Genomic DNA, 18,382 nt, shown 5'->3' on the forward strand with positions numbered 1-18,382 from the left:
CAGGCTCCGAGCTGTCAGCATAGAGCCCGACGCGGGGCTCAAACTCACTAACCTGAGATCATGATCTGAGCCGAAGTTGGACGCTTAACTGACCGAGCCACCCAGGCGCCCCTTGCCTCAGACTCTTGATCTCAGCTCAGGTCTTGATCTCAGGGTCATGAGTTCGGGCCCCATGTTGGGCTCCAAGCTGGGTGGGAAGCCTACTTATAAATAAATAAATACATAAATAAATAAATAAACAAACAAACAAATAAATAAATGACTATGCAGCTCTCATGTCACTCCCTATAGTGACAAGCAAGAAGGAAAACAGGAGGACTGAGGACTGGCTCAGTGATAAGAGCTAACTAGCTATGCCAGCTCACTGGGACCCTGTGCATCCCTCTGCACAACTATCCTAGACTATTTTTTGACCTATGTCTCCTTGACTTGTGAACTTGAGGGACAAGGACTCTTCTTAACGTCTCTATCTCCAGTGTTAAGCATTGTGCCAGATACACGGTAGTCATTGTGTCATTCATTCAATAATTCTATTGAGCGTTGTGCTAAGTGCTGGAGATACAAAGTTGAACAAGCCAAAGTCCCTGCCTACACGGAACTCATATTTTTTGCTTGTTTGTTGTTTGTTTGATTGGTTTGTTTTGGTTTTGGTGCTGAAGCCCGAGAGCTCATATTTTAGTGAGGAAGACACACAATAAAGATGTAAACCATGGGTGGAGGGATGTTACCTGAGAGACCAGTGACAGGGAAGATCTGAGATCTAAGCTGAAATATGAAGGGTAAAAAAAGCAAGACCAAGAACATCTTTGCTTAATACCTACGTGTTGCAAGGATGGATGGACAGATGAATGGATAGACAGACCAATGGGGCGGATTCTGATGTGAATGAGACTCACGCTCTAGTGCCAGGTCCCTGGTGTGCTTAACTCTAGAGAGGAGGGTGTGGGCGGCACTGGGGACCCAGGATTCCCAGCCTGCTCTCCCAGAACTCCTGTTGAAGCCGCCGACCTGACCCGAGGGGCCGCTGGGGGGCGACCGAGAGCCCATTCATTTCCCTTTAAGGCCGAGGCGGAAGACTGACGGAGGAAGGGCCTTTGTGTCGGCGGGATAGAAATAGGCCAGCCCCTTTAAGAGGGCGGAGACTCGGGAGCCGCGGCCGCTTCGAAAGTGGCCTCGGGCGCTGGTGCTCGGCTTCCCGGGTTTGTCGGCCCCCGCCGGGGTCGCTGAGTAGCCTTTCTCCGACCTCGCCTCAGAGACCGTGCGGCCCGGACTCCGACGCTCCCACCGCAACCAAGACCGAGGCCCCGGCGACCCCTCGAGTCGGGGGCTTCCCGGCCACCCCCCTCGCCGGAGCCCGCCGGCCGTCGCCATGGTAATGCCGCGCCCGAGTCCGCAGAACTGCCTTCCGGCTTCCAGCCCTTCTCTCGTGCTAGCTGCAAGGCCGGCTAGGGTTTGGGTCAGAGCTTGGTGGCTTCGGGAGACCTAGGTTCTAGTCAGTGCTTGCTCGGAGACCCTTGGGAAGGTCCTCGCCACACACCTACCTCCCTCTGGGCCTCAGTTTCCCTCCTGTTGCCTTCCATCTCTTCTTGGAGAACTCCTGGTCATCCTCCCCGGTTGGTTCAAATGTCACGCCTCCAGAGCCCCCACCCCCTCCCCCTAACCCGGACACTCTGATCCTTGGACGCTTGGGGGTGGGGGTGCCTAACTGTAGCCCTTGCTCTTTTGGCAACCGGGGTTTAGGCACAGCCCTCTGCTCTGGAGTTCGACGCCAGTCTAAGAGCTGGCCACAGTAGCCCTGCTGCCTAGAAAGAAGGAACCGTGGACTGGGACATCCTACCCTCCTGGGACGCTGGCTTTGGGGCATGGGATTAGAGAGAAGGAAACCATTGGTTTGGCTTTCAGAAACAAGGCCACTAGCACTGCTGGGCATGCTTGGATTTATGGTGGCCTCTCTCTTATTTGACATGGGTTCCCCAGGCCAGGTCTTTGGGATGTTGCAAAATCCTTAAGCCCATGTGCACAGCGCGGAGTCCAAAGAATGACCCAGGTTCCCTCTGGCAGCCTTCCTCTTGCCTCCTCCCCCCTCTCCCAGGGCTAATGCAGCTGGATCTGCGTGGATTATTTTACAAGAAGGGATTCTAAATCATCCAAGCCTTTAAGTAAATCCCATCTCTCCCCTCCTCATCCTTTATTCCTCCCTCAGCACTAGCAAAAAAATAAAAAATAAAGAAAAATAAAGAACAGTACACCTGGTGGTCGTGTTAGAATTGGAAAGAAGCGTAGTGAGGACAGAATGTACTTGCAAGCAGAATTTCTCCTCCAACCTCAATTGCTTTGTTTTCCTCTCAGGCATGCAGTTTGCAGAAGCTGTTTACTGTGGAAGAGGAGTTTGAAGATGAGGTAAGGAAGTGTTGGTGATCAGAGATAGCAGACGAGGTCTTGAGTTGTAAACACCCAGACTCAGAACATTTCGAAGCAGCCTGCCCCAGCCTCCTTTCTTTTGACATGTATAGCTTTTGTGTCTGTGAGAGGCTGAGAAAACATGAGACATGTAAACAGCCTACTTAACCGTTTTAGAAACACAAAGCCAGAGACGTGAGGTGCCTAAATGGTAAGGGCCCTGGCCTGGAAGCTATATTATGTGGATGATTCGATTCACCTTTACGATGACAGACTTGAGGTGGGAAAGAAAGTTTATGGAGAGCCAGAGACAACACAGTGACTGGATGACGGGAGGCCTGAGGTCGGTCGCCAAGTGGCTATGTGAGCCAGGGAAAATTACTTCATTCTCTGGCCTTCTGTTTTCTACAGTATGAGGGATATTCTTTTGCTCCAAAGGCTCTTCCCTTCCCTCTTTCTCAGAAGATGAGGGATTAGACTGGATCGGAAGCCAGCACATTAGAATCACCCCTGCTGAGGCCCTAACACATACCAATTAAACCAGGACTTCTAGGGATGGGCCCAGGCAGGGCTATTTCTAATCTGGGGCTATTTCTATAGTCAGAGATCACTGAATAAGCTAGCCATCCCCACAGCTCTCTTTCTGCTCAGATCCAATGGATATAGTTTCCTCTGGGAGGCCCAAAATTGCTACCTGAAATCCTTTTCAGAAAGAGGTAGGATTGAAGTGAGTAAAACCCAAATAGGTAAATTAACCTGCTTAAGAATACAGCACCAACAATCCGGGTGAGGTCCTCGCCTCCTGATTCCAGTCTACATATATGGAAACTCTTAAGCTGCATTTATAGAGTAGAATTGCTTTACTTTATCGGCAACAAGCCATTCCAGCCTATTTTTTGTCTCCCAGCTCTGTACTTTAAAAATTATGTTTAGGAATGGGGCGCTCAGTCAGTTGAGCATCTGACTCCAGCTCAGGTCATGATCTTACAGGTTCGTGGGTTCAAGCCCCACATCAAGCTCTGTGCTGACAGCTCAGAGCCTGGAGCCTGCTTCAGATTCTGTGTCTCTCTCTCTGCCCCTCCCCTGCTCATGCTCTGCCTCTCTCTCTCAAAAATAAACATTAAAAAAATTTTTTTTAATCATGTTTAGTAAATAAAATAAAAATCACATTTAGAATTTGTCCAGATGCCCAGTTTGTACCTAGTATGGTGATGAATGCTGCACCAGGGGCCCCACAGTCCTTTTCACAGTTCTTTTGAGGCTTTTGGAACCTGAAGTTTGAAAGGGAAAACAGAACTTCCTCAGACCCCTTAAAAATCAGTCTCTGGCTTTGCTCATTCACAGAAGCCCTAAGACATAATGATAGGGGCACGTCTGAGTTCTAATCCTGATTCTGTGAAGGTACTTAACTTCTCTGAGTCTCCATTTCTGAATCCATAAAACAGGAATAATAATATCTATTAGGGCCATTGTGAAAATTCATTGCAAGAATTCTGGTAAAATGTTTACATGGTCCCTGGCACCTGGCATGGTTTCAGATTGTTACATGTTTTTGTTATCACTTGGAGACTTTAATGCGGTTTTTAAAAAAATTCAAAATTGCCCGCTTTGTCGAGGAGATGCGTCCTTGTCCTTGTCTTTCAGCTTTGTAGATGTGTATTTACAGGCTGCAAAAGTGGCTAAGTGCCCCACTTGGTTCTTACCAGGTGATGGTAGGACGGCTGGGCCAGCAATGGGATTAAGGATGAAGGTCTCAGGACACCCGGGTGGCTCAGTCACGAAGCGACTGACTTCGGTTCAGGTCTCATGACTCACGGTCCATGAGTTCGAGCCCCTCATCAGGCTCTATGCTGACAGCTCAGAGCCTGGAGCCTGCTTCTGATTCTGATTCTGTGTCTCCCTCCCTCTCCACCCCTTCCCCACTCATGCTCTGGCTCTCTCTGCCTCAGAAGTAAATAAACATTAAAAAAAGTTTTTTTTTTTAAAAGAATGAAGGTCTGTGGGGTGCCTGGCCAGCTCAGTGGGTAGAGCACGTGACTCTTGATCTTGGGGTCGTGAGTTCAAGTCCTACATTGGGCATAGAGATTACTTAAAAAAAAAAAAAAAAGAGTGAAGGACTCTGACAGTTCAAGTTTCTGTTCCATGGCCAGTCCCTTTCCCCCTTCCCAAGGCAGATGACATCATGTCTGAGAGTGAGCTCTTTTTTTTTTTTTTTAATGTTTATTTATTTATTTTGAGAGAGAGAGAGACAGAGCTTGAGGGTGGGGTGGGACAGAGGGAGAGACACAGAATCCAAAGCGGGCTCCAGGCTCAGAGCTGTCAGCACAGAGCCCGACGCGGGGCTCAAACTCACAGACGCGAGATCATGACCTCAGCCAGCCAGAGTCGGAAACTCAACCGACTGAGCCACCCAGGCACCCCTGTGAGTGAGCTCTTTAGGAGAAAAGGGATCTGTCAACCTCCAGGATCATCAGGATTTTATTGCTGCTGTAATTCTAATATTGTTATTATTGCTAAATCCCATGATAGTCCTGCTAGAGTATGCTACACCCCCGGTAATACACAAAGCCAGGAAAAACCTTTCTCTGGCCCAGACACTCCAGTGCAGCAGGACGGGTTGGGGGTGGAGGGGACCTTCCTGTCAGTTAAATCAGCAGTTCTAACTCAAAAACACCCTCAGAACAGGTCTGTTGCTCTCGAAGGTGTCAATCTCACCTTGCTTCCCAACTGGAATCCATACTTAATTTAACTTGCCTGAAAAGCTATATTTAACTTCTGCCTATCTTGCTGGATCCAAGGCCTCTGGCTTAGTGAAGGCTGTGTGTGTGTGTGTGTGTGTGTGTGTGTGTGTGTGTGTGGTGGAGGAGGGGGGAGGAGTGCGTTGAGAACAGGCAGCATGACCAGCTGGATAGACCCCTGTTGCACAGGCTGGACACCAGAAAGCTTGTTTTCTTGAGATGGGTGTGTGGCCTTGGGTGATTGGATTCCTTTGTGCCCTGGTATGTTTGCTTCTCCTGCCACTCCCCTGACTGCCACCGCTTCCCTGTCCCCCGAGAGAAGCTACCTGAAGACTTAGCCTTAGAATGTTTCTTTCTTGGTGCGCCTGGGTGGCTCAGTCGGTTAAGCGGCCGACTTCGGCTCAGGTCATGATCTCGCGGTCTGTGAGTTCGAGCCCCGCGTCGAGCTCTGTGCTGACAGCTCGGAGCCTGGAGCCTGTTTCAGATTCTGTGTCTCTCTCTCTGCCCCTACCCCATTCATGCTCTGTCTCTCTCTGTCTCAAAAATAAATAAACGTTAAAAAAAAGAATGTTTCTTTCTTTCCTTATTTCCTTTTTTTTTTTTTTTAAAGATTTTATTTTTAAGTAATCTCTATACCCAACGTGGGGCTCGAACTTACAACCCTGAGATCTAGAGTCCCATGCTCCACTGACTGAGCTAGCCAGGCATCCCACCACCTCCAGGCTTCTACCGGAAACATTCTGGGGCACCTGGCTGGCTCAGTGGGTGGAACATGAGACTCTTTTTTTTTTTTTTTTTCTAACATTTATTTATTTTTGAAGGAGAGAGAGACAGTGCATGAGCAGGGGAGGGGCACAGAGAGAGAGGAAGACCTAGAATCTGAAGCAGGCTCCAGGCTCTGAGCTGTCAGCACAGAGCCTGACACGGGGCTCAAACTCACAACCTGTGAGATCATGACCTGGGCTGAAGTCAGATGCTTAACCGACTGAGCCACGAGGCGCCCCTGTGGAGCATGGGACTCGATCTCTAGGTTGTAAATTCGAGCCCCACGTTGGATATAGAGATTACTTAGAAATAAAATCTTAAAAAAAAAAAAGTCTGGAAGTGGGCTCATAGACAAGGTCAAAGATGGTGAGAGACTCCACCATTGTCCTTCATGGCTTGGTTTCTCACTTGCATATATCTGTGCTTATATACACACCACATGCATGAAAGTAAGAGCAAGACTGTTCCTTTGGGGCACCTGGGTGGCTCAGTCGGTTGAGTGTCCAGCTCATATTTTTGGCTCAGTTTCACAGTTCATGAGTTCAAGCCCTGTGTTGGGCTCTGTGCTGACAGCACGGAGCCTGCTTGGGATTCTCTTGTCTCCCTCTCTGTCTGTCCCACCCCCCACTTGTATGTGTGGGTGTGTGCTCTCTGTCTCTCTCTCTCTCTCTCTCTCTCTCTCAAAAATAAATAAATAAACGTTAAAAAAAAGAGAGACAGAGTGTGTTTCTTGATTTCCAGATGCCAAGACCCACTATCTCTGCTTCTTTGTAGGATTTTTTATCTGCTGTGGAGGATGCAGAGAACGAGTTTGCTGGCTCACGGCCTTTGAATGCTGGATGCCTGAGACCTGTCTCTTCTAGGCCACAGGAGACCGTGCCGGCACAGTCTTCTGGGCAGCTGCCGTCATGCCCCACTGCTCCCTCAGAGGCTTTGGGCCCGTCAGCCCTGGGACTCCGCCTTCCTACCTCCAGCATGCCCAGGGCCATCAGGGACCCGCCTTCCATAGGAACAGCCCCCCTAAGGCCTGTCTCGACTTCTGGCAGCTGGACTGGCCATCAGAGACGAGGGACCCTGCCAGAAGTGCTCAAAGAGCCAGCGAGACCCCAGACATCAGCCTCCCGCCCCCTGCTCACCTTTGAGAGCCAACAGCAGGTGATTAGTGGCTTTGAGGGGCCTGAACAAGATGAATTTGATAAGGTCCTGGCAAGCATGGAGCTGGAGGGGCCTGGCGTGGAGCTGGAACTTGGAATCAGCAGTGAGGCCACGGGAATCCCGCCCACCTGGCAGCAGGAGGACTTAGCTTTGGCTAAAAAGGCTCGCGTAGCTGAGCTGAGCAGGTCTTGCCAAAAGGGGCCCACGCCTGCCTCCCACATAACGAGTGTCATGTCAGCCGACGATGAGCCCCCAGCACCTGGGGTCCACTGTAGGACTGCACAGCCCCACCTGAGACCCGGTGCCGTGAGCAACCTTCCTACCCCAACTGCCTCAACAGTTCCTGCTCAGCAACCCCACTCGGAAGCCTGCCCTCAGGGGCCCGCTCTTCGAGCGGCACAGCCTCTCCAAGCTGCTGGCCGGCCTGTTCAGAGCAGCCTGCAAAGTCCTTTCCCTGGTCAGTCATTCCAACGTCCAAATGCCTGCTTGCGTGGCAAATCTCACCTTCCTGGACCACGAACTCCCAACTCGATCTGTTCTACTCCCTCGAGGACTATCTCTGCGTTATTTCCTCGGAGCCCCTTACAACCCCGAGCTCCAGCGGCTTCCGTCAAGTGTCCTGCCGGCACCCCAAAGAGCCCCCATTCCTCCCTGGTTCCCCAAGCAGTTCTCCAGCCACCCATAGTCACCAACCACCTGGTGCAGCTGGTCACTGCTGCCAACCGGACACCCCAGCGACCCGCCCGCACCAAAACCCGCCGCTTCCCCGGCCCCGCAGGGATCCTGCCCCACCAGGTGAGTGACGGCTTCTCGTTGGCAGAAGGGGTCCAGGACGTTGCGGGGACAAGGGGGAGAATCTGGTCCCAGAATATCTTCACTCCTGGGGGAGGGAGGGAAGGAGAAAGTGCAGAGAGAGGGCTGTTTTGTTTTTTTTAATGTTTATTTTATTTGAGAGAGAGGGAGACACAGAATCCGAAGCAGGATCCTGGCTCGGATCTGTCAGCACAGAACCTGACGCGGGCCTCGAATCCACAAACCGCGAGATTATGACCTGATCCGAAGTCGGATATTTAACCAACTGAGCCACGCAGGCACCCCAGAGAGGGGGCTTTCCAAGTGGTAGAAGAAGTCAAAAAAAGTGGGAAGAAAGAATCAAGTGCTTGAAAAACCACAGGCGAGAGACGTGCTTTGGCTCTGAGAACCTCACGACTTTTATTCTTCTGTTGAGCACCTACTGTTTGCTAGCACTAAGGCAAGGCAGATTCATTCACGTCTGTTTCCTAAGGACTTGTATGTGTTGGTCAGTTCGCTTGGAACTGGGAATGCAGAGGTTAAAACAGAAGTAGTTCCAGCGCAGTGGAAGAAGCAGACGCGAACGAGCGATTAGACATAAAATGCATAGTGTGAGTAGAGGTCATTCCCTAGGTGCAGAGGAGACACTGGACTCCTTATGCTTACCGAGTGGGCTTTGGAGGGATGGCTAGGAGGTTAACAGGTGTGTATAGGAAGGCTGTGCTCCGGGAGGCATGTCAGCGGTGGCAAGACCGGGAAGAGCGTGTGCGAAGGCACAGCGGCGTAAGAGCAAGATGCCATCAGAGGTGCAGAGAACAGCTCACTGCGGCTGGTGTGCGGGGTCGGTGTGGGGAAGCCGGGCTGTGCCGAGAGTTTGAATTTCAGCGGTGGTGGAGGGACAGTATCCGTCAAAGCATCTTGGATCAGATCCCAGATAACGGGATTCTGCGGGTCTGATCTGGTGGTGATTGGTGTACTCCTTTTCTCACGTTTTAGGGCGGTTCAGATAATTTCTGCCTGTTCCTTGCTCTTCGCTGGCACTTTAAGGGAAATCCAAGGAGGCCATCTACCTTCCTCCTGGGCTAGATCTCTGCAGGGAAGGGTTCGGTCCCTGAGAAGGGATTTGGGGAAAGCTGCCCCTTTGCCTAGCCCAGGCCTCTCTATCCGGGTCATTGCCTCCTTCAGGAAGCCCTGGGTTTTGTTCCTGGGCCAGCTCCAGCTCCCTCACATTCCCAAAACAGTCCCCAAAGCATCTTTTTTTGAGCTGCCAACGAGGCTCCTGAGACTTCGTTAGGAGAGACGTAATATGTGTTAATTGTCCCTGATAGTTTCCTGAACTCATTATGTAACCCAGACAAGAAGCTGCAACTTGTAAATAACAGCTGCTGAGCTCACTCTCGCCTTCTTCTTCTCTCTCCCCTTGCAGCACAGTGGGAAAAATCTGGAGGAGATCATGGTTTCCACACCCCAGACTCCGACTCATGGTGCCCTGGCTAAATTCCGGGCCGAGGTAACTGGTTCCCTGCGGATATTCACTTCCGGGGCATCATTTAAGAGTGAGGGACATCCCTGCACGTTTTAGGAGTTGAGAAGCAGAGTCTATGCTGCTAGGCCTCCCCGCGGTGACGCACCAAAGGGCACGTGGCGAAGGCCGTTTGGGAAAGTGGCGATTCTCCTGGCACAAAGTGAAGCCTGTCCTGATGCTGACCGAGGCCAGGGGTCCAGTCTTCCCTACTCCTCTAAGAAAGAAAGGCCCAGCTAACTCCCGTCTTTCCTCAGGGGAGGGGAGCATAATGGGTATTAGGCAATCGTATCTCAGGAACCCCTCCTCTCAGGTTTCTGAGAATTGAGTGGGGAACGATCTGCCTTCATCTTGCCTCCAGTGGATTTCTTTTTGGTGGGGGAGACCCATCCTTCCTCCTCACTGGGATTCTCGTTGACCTACTCTGCCCTCACACCCACTTTTGCTTTTAATTCTCTAGCAGTTTTTCTCTTTGCTGTAGTTCCACAGATCTATCAGTCCGCTTCAGGTCCAAAGCAGCAAATACTCCTCTGGGTTCAAAGCATTTTTTTTTTTCTTTTTAACGTTTATTTTTCAGAGAGGACACAGAGTGCAGGCAGGGGAGGGTAAAGAGAGAGGGAGACACAGAATCTGAAGCAGGCTCCAGGCTCCGAGGTGTCAGCGCAGAGCCCAACCCGGGGCTCGAACCCATGAACCACGAGATCATGACCTGAGCCGAAGCCAGACGCTTAACCGACTGAGCCACCCAGGCGTTTTTTAATATGAGCATTTTTTAATATAAGAAGGTTAATAGTTAAGCCAGAGGCATCCCAAATAAAATATGACTGTTTCGAAATGACTTAAGTCACTATGAAAGCCTATCAATGTAAGTGGGGGCTCCCTGGCCCTAAGACTTTTCGAGGCTGTTACACAAGAGACAAGCATGGATAGACCATCTTTTGCTTCGGGACAACTAAAGTCAGGAACTGACTTAAAATTTAAAAAAAATTTTTGAGAGAGAGGGTGCAAGTGAGTGAGGGACAAAGAGAGAGAGAGAGAGAGAGAGAGAGAGGATCCCAGGAGGGGCAGAGGGAGAGAGAGAAAGAGGGGTGAGAGAGAGAGTGGGGCTCACCCGAAGCGGGGCTTGTGCTCACCCAATGTGGGACTCAAACTCATGAACCGTGAGATCACGACCTGAGTCGAAGTCAGATGCTTAACGACTGAGCCACCCAGGTGCCCTAAAATGAAATGAAATAAACAAGGAGCACCTTTGCTATTGCTGTTAAATGAAAGATGTGCTGTGCAACCAGATCTCACGTACCATTCTGAGACCTAGAGGATAAGCGAAAGCAGAGACTGTGCCTACCATGTTGCAGGGAATGTGCCCTTCCCTCCCACCCCTCCATCCTGTCTCGGTCAAGGTCTGTAGCAAGGTGGGTCCATTAACACAGGCTCCCCCTCTGCTCTGTGGTGCCAGATTGTTACTAGTTCCCAGGCGTCGGTGGAGGAGGATTTTGGGCGAGGGCCCTGGCTGGCCATGAAATCTGCTCTGGGCCTGGAGGAGAGAGACCCCACCTGCTTTCTCTGTACCTATAGCATCGTCATGGTGCTGCGGAAGGTAAGGGTCCTGGGTGCTGAGATGTGCAAGAAAGACCGTTTTTACCCTTCCTACCAACCTGCTGTCCTATTCCACCTTAGGAAAGGGGCTGTCTGTTTGCTCCCTCTTACCCCAGGGCCTGTCTCTGAGCAGCAGCACGGAGTCCCTTTTGGTTGTGTCATCTTCCGCTCACCTAGCATTTCACTAGCATCGACAGTATCAGGCACAGGTGGGAGCAGAAAGTGGGTTATGGCTATGTCTCTGCACATCCAGGCCTTGGATGAGGCGGGGGTAAGCACACTGTTACCCTTCGAGCTCCCTAGAGGTCAGGTGTCATATGCAGACACATTCTCGTGGCCTGCTGTGATGTAGCTCTCTATAAATACATATATGCCGGAGAAAGGAAGCAGGGGGCAGAAAGGACCTGCCAGCTTCGGGTCTGCTAGAGAGAGACAGGATGGGTCCTTCAGACGGCCCTTTTGCCCCCCACAAAAAGAGCATCACCACACCTGTACTCTCCTCCCCTCCTCCTCCCCTCTGGTTGCCCTGGTGCACTTGGGAACCTTACAGGTGGGATGTGGCTTGCTCAGCAAATGCCTCTCCTTGTAACCAGGCAGCCCTGAGGCAGCTTCCCAGGAACAAGGTCCCCAACATGGCAGTGATGATCAAGTCCCTGAGTCGGAGCACGATGGACGCCAGTGTGGTTTTCAAGGACCCCACGGGTGAGAAGTTAGGTCCTGGGGGTGTCTGATGAGTGGCCTTCGTGGAGTTCAGGAGATGAGGAGGAGTCACCCTCTTCATTTGCAGATGGGAAAATTGAGGCAGTGAGCAGCCCACTTCCCAGCCAGGGCCCAAACCAGTCACTGTGCTGTCCTTGACCCAGACTGATGGGCCGCGCGGTATTTGCAGGAGAGATGCAGGGCACGGTGCACAGGTTGCTGCTCGAGGCCCGGCAGAGTGAGCTGAAGCCTGGCTCAGTGTTGCTGCTGAAGCAGGTATGGGGGCTCCAAATGGGGACCTCCTCTCCAACCCTCCCAACCCTGGAGAAGGCCCCTGAGTTGTCCGTCTGGCTCCCTTCCCTCCCCAGTCCCCAGGCCAGGAATGGTTGGGCTGGTGCTAGACCCCGCCTGCTATTCTGTGGGGCAGATGGGGATGGGGGGGGGGGGGTTGTGTTGTGTGGAGAGGAGGGTGTGGTATGTGCTTCTGCAGGGCAGGGGCAGGAGCGGTTTGGGTGAGCCTGGTGCAGAAGCCAGAGAGGGAGAGGCAGGCGGGGACCAGGTGGCATGGGACAGTATCTTAGCGCCCCGTCAGGGCACTGACCTTCCCCTTCCTCGACCCCAGGTTGGAGTGTTTTCTCCTTCGCTCCGAAATCACTACCTCAACGTGACGCCCAACAACCTGGTCCATATTTACGGCCCAGATTCTGGGGATGGGAACTTCCTCAAGCCATCTCCGCCCTTCCCCAAGGTAAGAGGAGCGGGATGGAACGGGGCCCGGGAGATCCGCTTTCTGCCTGTATATTCTGGTGTCTTCCCCTCCTTCACCCTGGGGAGCAGAGTGTGAAGGGGGCAGTTGCCCTGAGGTGAAGAGATGCCTTTGGGGACAGGGTCATCTCCTTCTGTTCCTGGTCCAGCCGCCTGCCAGATGGCACAGTAACAGGACCTAGAGCAGCTGGCTTCTTGGGGATCGTGATCTGATGGCAGGCTTGAGCACTGGAGAGGATAGGAGTCACTTGAGAACTAAGCAAGTTGTGCGTCCCCCAGAGGGTGTGGCCCTCAGTAAGTGACGGAGGCTCAGATCTGCTACAGGTGGCAGAGAACAGTGAGCTACATACAGACTGTCGGGTGAGCCGGCACTTAGCCTGCATCTTCCCTCCTGGCCCCCACCTATGCTAGGTGAGGCGGCACCCACACAGAACCCAGGTGGGGACACCCCCCTTGGGAACTAAAGGAGCCCAGGGTTCCAGGCAGCTCCACTCCAGGCTAAGAGTGCAGAGCCTGGCCTTGACTTGGCACATAGTGTCCCTCTGTGGCCACTTCTACACTTCCCGGGATCCTGGGTTGTTATCATGGCCCAGCCTGGAGGTCAGGAGACCTGGGTCATGTCCCCACTCTGCTGGTAATTTGTAACGTGACCTTGGGCAAGTCCTGTCCCCGCCCCTGCTGTTGCTTCATCTCTGAAGTGAAGGGTTAGACCTGATGACTTCTGCTCACGCTCCACCCTTGGCTCTAATGGCCTACTTCCATTTCTCTTATCTTTCCCCTTAACCTTCCACGTTTTCTCAAAATCACCCTGCTTCCAAAAGATCATCTTTCTTTTTCTTTTAAGTTTCAAGATATCCATACTCCTTGACAAAAATCGAAATGGTACAGAGAATAAAGCAAAGCTTGTAACTCACTCTTCTCCGCTGCCATCCCCTAGGGCTAACCGTAGTTAACAGTTTAATTACTAATTTCCACTACCTGCTCATATATCAGCTAGTGTGGGGATTATTAAAAGCTTTTTAATCCCAGGCTAACTCCTCAGCATATTTTTGAATGGCTTCTTCACTCTCTGCTCCAACTATATATAGATTTCCTAAAGCACCAGATGCCAACAAAATTAGGAAAGAAGAGTGCCCAAAAAGTGTTTTGTTTTTTTAATTACCTGCTGTTTTGGGTGTTGGGTATTTTTATCTCCCTCCCCTGGGTGACTGGCCCCTGCCACACTCCTCTATTGTTTTTCCTGAACCCCCACCTATTCCATTGAGGTCGTCTGGGTGGATGTGGAATTGTCCAGAGGGGTATCCAGAACACAGGCTTTGGTAACCAGGCTGTCTGTCCCCAGGACCCAGGGAGCTTCCCTGGCAGCCTCCACCATGAGACTGCGAAGTCTGGAAGAGGCCTCAGAACAGCGCACGATGCAGAAGCAGGGCCATCCCCTGAGGAAGAACTCCCAGAAGCAGGTAAGGCAGTCAGCTCCCCAGGAGCAAAAGAGGTTCTCCTTCTATTTCCTCTTGAATAGCACAGCCAGAAGAACCTGGCTGCATCTTTCTCCTCCTCCTGTGAATCTTTGGGTCTTACGCAACCTTACAGAAATCGGATGTGGTGTCTTTTCTGGCCAGGCTGCAGGCCCCGAACTAACTACCAGTGTGATAGGGGCCACATAAAGCAGATACAGCGTGAGCCACAGGTCTCCCCCATTTCCAAGCCGTGTGCTTTTAGCCACAAGGAGGAGATGAACCGGCACCGTCCTTCTGCCACAGCTTGAGTCTTCCATGGGCTGATGGCCAGACCCCAGAGGCAGATTTCCGTATCCTGACCAAGCTCAGAGGCCCTGCAGGCGGTGCTGAGGACTCACACGTCCGTGTGGGACCAGGACACAGACCCGAGAGGCCCAAATACTGGGTTAGGGTACAGCCAGCTTGTTCCTCGGGGGGCAGCATCCCCCAGATGAAGCTAGCACAATCCAAGTCTGCGCCTTAGCTTTTCGATTCCATAAATCCAACCCTGTCTGGCCTCACAGTTCATTGAGATTATGGGTAAGTGTCTCGCGTTAGGGGTGCCTGACTAGCTCAGTCAGAACAGTGTACGACTCTTGATCTCAGGGTTGTGAGTTCAAGCCCCACACCGGGTGTAGAGGTTACTTAAATAAATAAATAAATCTTTAAGTGTCTCACATGAACCAATTTCGCGTTAGACCAACGGATAAACCACAGAGCCCATTTACTTATAGCCTATGAGAAGGTACTCCTTATGCTGGAATCTTCTCTGGAATGTCCTTGTAAGTAAGCTTGCTGACAAGCCAAACCATCCTCAGAAGGTCGCCAGGGGTCAGGGAGTGAGACTGAGGAGACTTGCCTGTACGATATTGTGGCTGGTGTCACATCTCCGCTGTAGGGACAGACATGCCGAGCGGACAACTACTTGTGGTGGCTGGACAGGGCCTGGAGACGCCAATACTCATTCTTACTCTGATTCCCAGTTTCCTGGCCCTCACTGATTACTCATTTCCCCTTCATTAAATGTAGAGTTTCCCCGAACCGTCCTAATGTAGCTAGTGAGGGGCACCTTTTTTTGTTACAAATTTCAGTCCCACTTCCCCGAGTACAGGGCTGGTCACCTTAATCAAATTCTGAATGCCCCCAAACAGGCTTCTATCCTTCCAGCAGCCATGTTTATCACGTGCCCTGAGCCAGACCAGACTCGCCTCTGCAGGGGTAGTTTCCAGCCCGACTTACTCCACGGGCGGCCTGATCCCGTCCGTGGCGCGGGAGTTTTCTAGCTGGAAGCCGTGGCGCTGGCATGGGATGGAGCTTGAGTAGGCTCACCACGGGCAGGCCGTTTGACCTCTTTGAACTCGGTTCTCTCAGATAAAGTGGGGATTCTAACAGGAAGCACCATGAACTGCCCCGTGAAGTATACTGTGAGGACTGGAAGGAAGGGGTGAGTACGGCGGGTGCGGCCCCGCACCCGGTACAGCACACGCTCAGTATGTGTTAGCTGCTGTGTCAGCAGTAACAGTACCAAGCTCCATTTCCAACTTCTCAGACACAAGCACCCGTCTGAGAACTACAGTCAGGGCCAGTTACTTTCATTCCAAACGCCCCTGAATGCCCTTTGGGGAAGGGGATGATGTTGTCTCACGCTCTTGAGGTGAGAAACCAGATTAGGGAATGCCGTGATTCTGAACACCTCAAAGGGCTTTCCCCGCCTTTTTTCTCCCTCTGGCCAATGAGAGGGTAGCACCAGAGAATGTCTGTCTGCTCAAGCACTCTGGATGGAAAGAGAGGAACTACTGAGGCCCAGGCAAAGCGTCTTTCTTGACAGAACGGCCCAGGCATTTTGTCCGTACCCCTTGTGTGTGTGTGTGGGAAGCAGAGGGAAGGTGGGAGTCAGGCCGGCCTCGGGCCCATTAGTGCGGTCACCACTGCCCAACTGTGTGGCCTGGTCCAGGCCTCCCTGAAGGGCAGGAGCTTTGGACCTGAGTCACGTGGAACCCTAACGCTGACACTAAGTCTGCCTACCCTCTCCATCTCCCCCTGCAGATGACCTAGATGGACTCCTGAGTGAGCTCCCCGAGGACTTTTTCTGTGGGACCAGCAGTTGGGACTGCCCCGAGGCAAGGCACCCACCGTGAGCAGGCAGCCTCTCAGCACCCAAGCAAGGCCCCGGTTGTGTCTGATCGGGTCCCCGGGAGAGAGGAGGCCTGGCACGACTGGGGAATAAACACAGCTGAGGACTTTTATGGCCGCCCCCACCCTGGATGCTTTCCCTGGGAACGCCCTTGTCCCTCGGACTCTCCGCTGCTGTCACTCATACCGGAACTCAGCCCTGGGGTGGCCCTTCTGCTCCTCTGTCCTCCAAGCCCTTGGGTGCATCCGTTCCTTCTGCCATCAGGGAAGGTGTGGCACTCTCCTGCCTCACCTTGACTTTGGGGGCCCCTGAGCTCCTTACTCCCTATCCCCTGAACACCTGAGGAGCCACACCACAGCAGTGGCGGCCGTCCCTCCAGTCAGGGAAGGAACACACTCAGACTTCCCTCTGCTTTGTCTCTTGAGACCTGTGGCTGCCCAGCTCACCCGTGCCCAAGGTTCCCAGGTGTGGGGGGCAGGGGTGTGGCTGTGGTGTCTTGTTCTGAAATAAAGCAGCTGCCTGTTCTGCCCGCCTCCCTCTCCCCTCCACCCTCGCTGCTCCTGGTCTTGTCTGTCCTGCCGGAGGGGCTTTGACCAGGGCGGAGCCAAGCCGCTCGTTTTCCTTCTCTCTCTGTCTCTCTCTGTCTCTTTCTTCATAAACTTTTCTTCTAGACAGTTTGAGATTTACAGAATTGTCGCAAAGATAATACAGGGAGTTCCTGTGTATCCCACACCCAGTTTCCCTGTCGGCATCTTACGTTAGCGTGGACACTTCTTACAACCAAAGAACCGGTATCCGTACATGATGATTATTAACTGGGCTTCGTGCTTGCTTCAGATTTACAGCTTCCCTGCTGTCCTTTTTCTGGTCCCTGACCCCACATTCCATTCAGTTGTCCTGTCTCCTCAGGCTCCTCCTGGCTCTGGCAGACTCTCCTTGTTTTTTGTGACTTTGACAGCTTGGAAGAGTATGGGTCCAGCATATTCCAGGAGGCCCCCTATTGGAATTTGTCTCATAAAAAAAAAAAAAAAAAAAAAGATGAGACTAGGGCTACATGTCTTGTGGAGGAAGACCACAGAAGTAAGACCACACATCAAGGGTTGATGTTGACCTCGACCACCTGGCTGAAGGAGGCGTTTGTCAGGGTTCTCCACTGTAAATTTTCTTCTTCTCTCTTTTCATACTGTCCTCTTTGGCAGAAAGTCACTAGGTGTTGCCCATGCTGAGGAATGAGGAGTCCTGTTCTACTCTCTCTAAGGGCAGAATGTCTGTATAGATTATTGGGGATTCTCCCTCATTTCCTACTCAGTCCTACATTTATATCAGTGTGGGCTCGTGGGTATTTGTTTTATGTGTCGGGTCCTAACCCAACGCTACTTTACTGTGTTGTCCAACAGTTCCTTGTCCTGTAGCTTTGCTGTGCTACCTTTCAGACCAGAGTTGGACAAGGGGCATGTGTACAAGGTGTGATTATACCAAGTTGCCAACCTTGTTCTCCTCTCTGGAATGAAGGGAAGAAAGGAATCGTCCCCCAGCTCGTGGTTGAGGGGGTGTGGGTTAAAGACCCTAGTCTGACTGCCAGCCTCCCCTGCGTCGGCCTCAGCCTTCCCTAAGCTGCTGTGCATCTGAGGCCTCCAGTGGGTCTGGTGCCGCTCTGGGGGAAGGCGCTAATCTCTTTCTTCCCGAAGAAAGGCTGATCCCCTGGATCCCTGTCTCAAGGCTGAAGTGAGCGAGTGCTTTAAGAACGCCATGTTCAGCTGGCTTCTGGTTGCTGTGGGGCCCTGTTCTAAAAGGCTTTTGTGTTCCAAGCCCAGGAGCCAGAAGGGGCCAATTTGCTAGCAACCTTCCTACCTGAACAGATCCTGCACTTCTCCCTCTTCTAGCCACTGCGAATTCCCCAGCCCTGCTGACGCAGCTCAGATCTGGGACACAGCCCACCTGTGCTGGGGGGTCATCCGGTACCTAAACCGCTCCGTGCCCCTTGGCCTGCAATACCACTCCCCGCTCAGTCCCCTTGAGCCCCGCTCTCTACCGCTCACAGTCCTGACCGGCATCCTGGAATCTTGTGTCCTTCCTTACCCTACAGGCTCAGCTCCCAGAGGGCAGGGTGGGCATCCAGTCACCTGGCACTGTTCCCGCCACTAGAACTGGGCTCCCTGGGGGTTTGTGTGGGGGTTGGAGTAAAAGCCTCCATTTTCTGCCCTCAGGAAGCTAAGGCTAAAGACAGGAGACAACACACGGTATCTTTGAGGACTGGGTTGTGGTCAGAGCACCTTCAGGCCTGCGTGACAGACAAGAAGGCTGCAGAGGAGCTGAGGAG

The 18,382-nt window shown here is 52.3% G+C and overlaps 1 protein-coding gene across 2 annotated transcripts; it reads left to right on the forward strand.

Annotated features, from left to right (window-relative positions):
* The first annotated feature begins 1,125 nt into the window (after positions 1-1,125).
* On the forward strand, positions 1,126-16,587 carry HROB (homologous recombination factor with OB-fold). 2 transcript variants are annotated; one of them, XM_045489126.1, is made up of 10 exons: positions 1,128-1,372; positions 2,350-2,400; positions 6,678-7,853; positions 9,277-9,360; positions 10,829-10,969; positions 11,562-11,670; positions 11,858-11,943; positions 12,290-12,415; positions 13,775-13,892; positions 15,975-16,587. In XM_045489126.1, the coding sequence occupies exons 1-10, from the start codon at positions 1,370-1,372 to the stop codon at positions 16,064-16,066; spliced, it is 1,986 nt and encodes a 661-aa protein (XP_045345082.1). In that variant the 5' UTR covers positions 1,128-1,369; the 3' UTR covers positions 16,067-16,587. The 2 variants fall into 2 exon arrangements, with proteins under 2 accessions (XP_045345083.1, XP_045345082.1); XM_045489127.1 differs by lacking the exons at positions 12,290-12,415; positions 13,775-13,892; positions 15,975-16,587 and having other exon boundaries at positions 1,126-1,372; positions 11,756-11,858.
* Positions 16,588-18,382: the final 1,795 nt, after the last annotated feature.

This window comes from Leopardus geoffroyi, chromosome E1 (assembly GCF_018350155.1).
Source record: "Leopardus geoffroyi isolate Oge1 chromosome E1, O.geoffroyi_Oge1_pat1.0, whole genome shotgun sequence".
Taxonomy (NCBI): domain Eukaryota; kingdom Metazoa; phylum Chordata; class Mammalia; order Carnivora; family Felidae; genus Leopardus; species Leopardus geoffroyi.

Bases quoted from the DNA above. Each gene is read 5' to 3' on its own strand.
- HROB (XM_045489126.1), top strand. The intron at 7,854-9,276 runs GTGAGTGACGGC...CTCCCCTTGCAG, and splicing joins CAGGGATCCTGCCCCACCAG to CACAGTGGGAAAAATCTGGA. The intron at 11,944-12,289 runs GTATGGGGGCTC...CCTCGACCCCAG, and splicing joins CAGTGTTGCTGCTGAAGCAG to GTTGGAGTGTTTTCTCCTTC.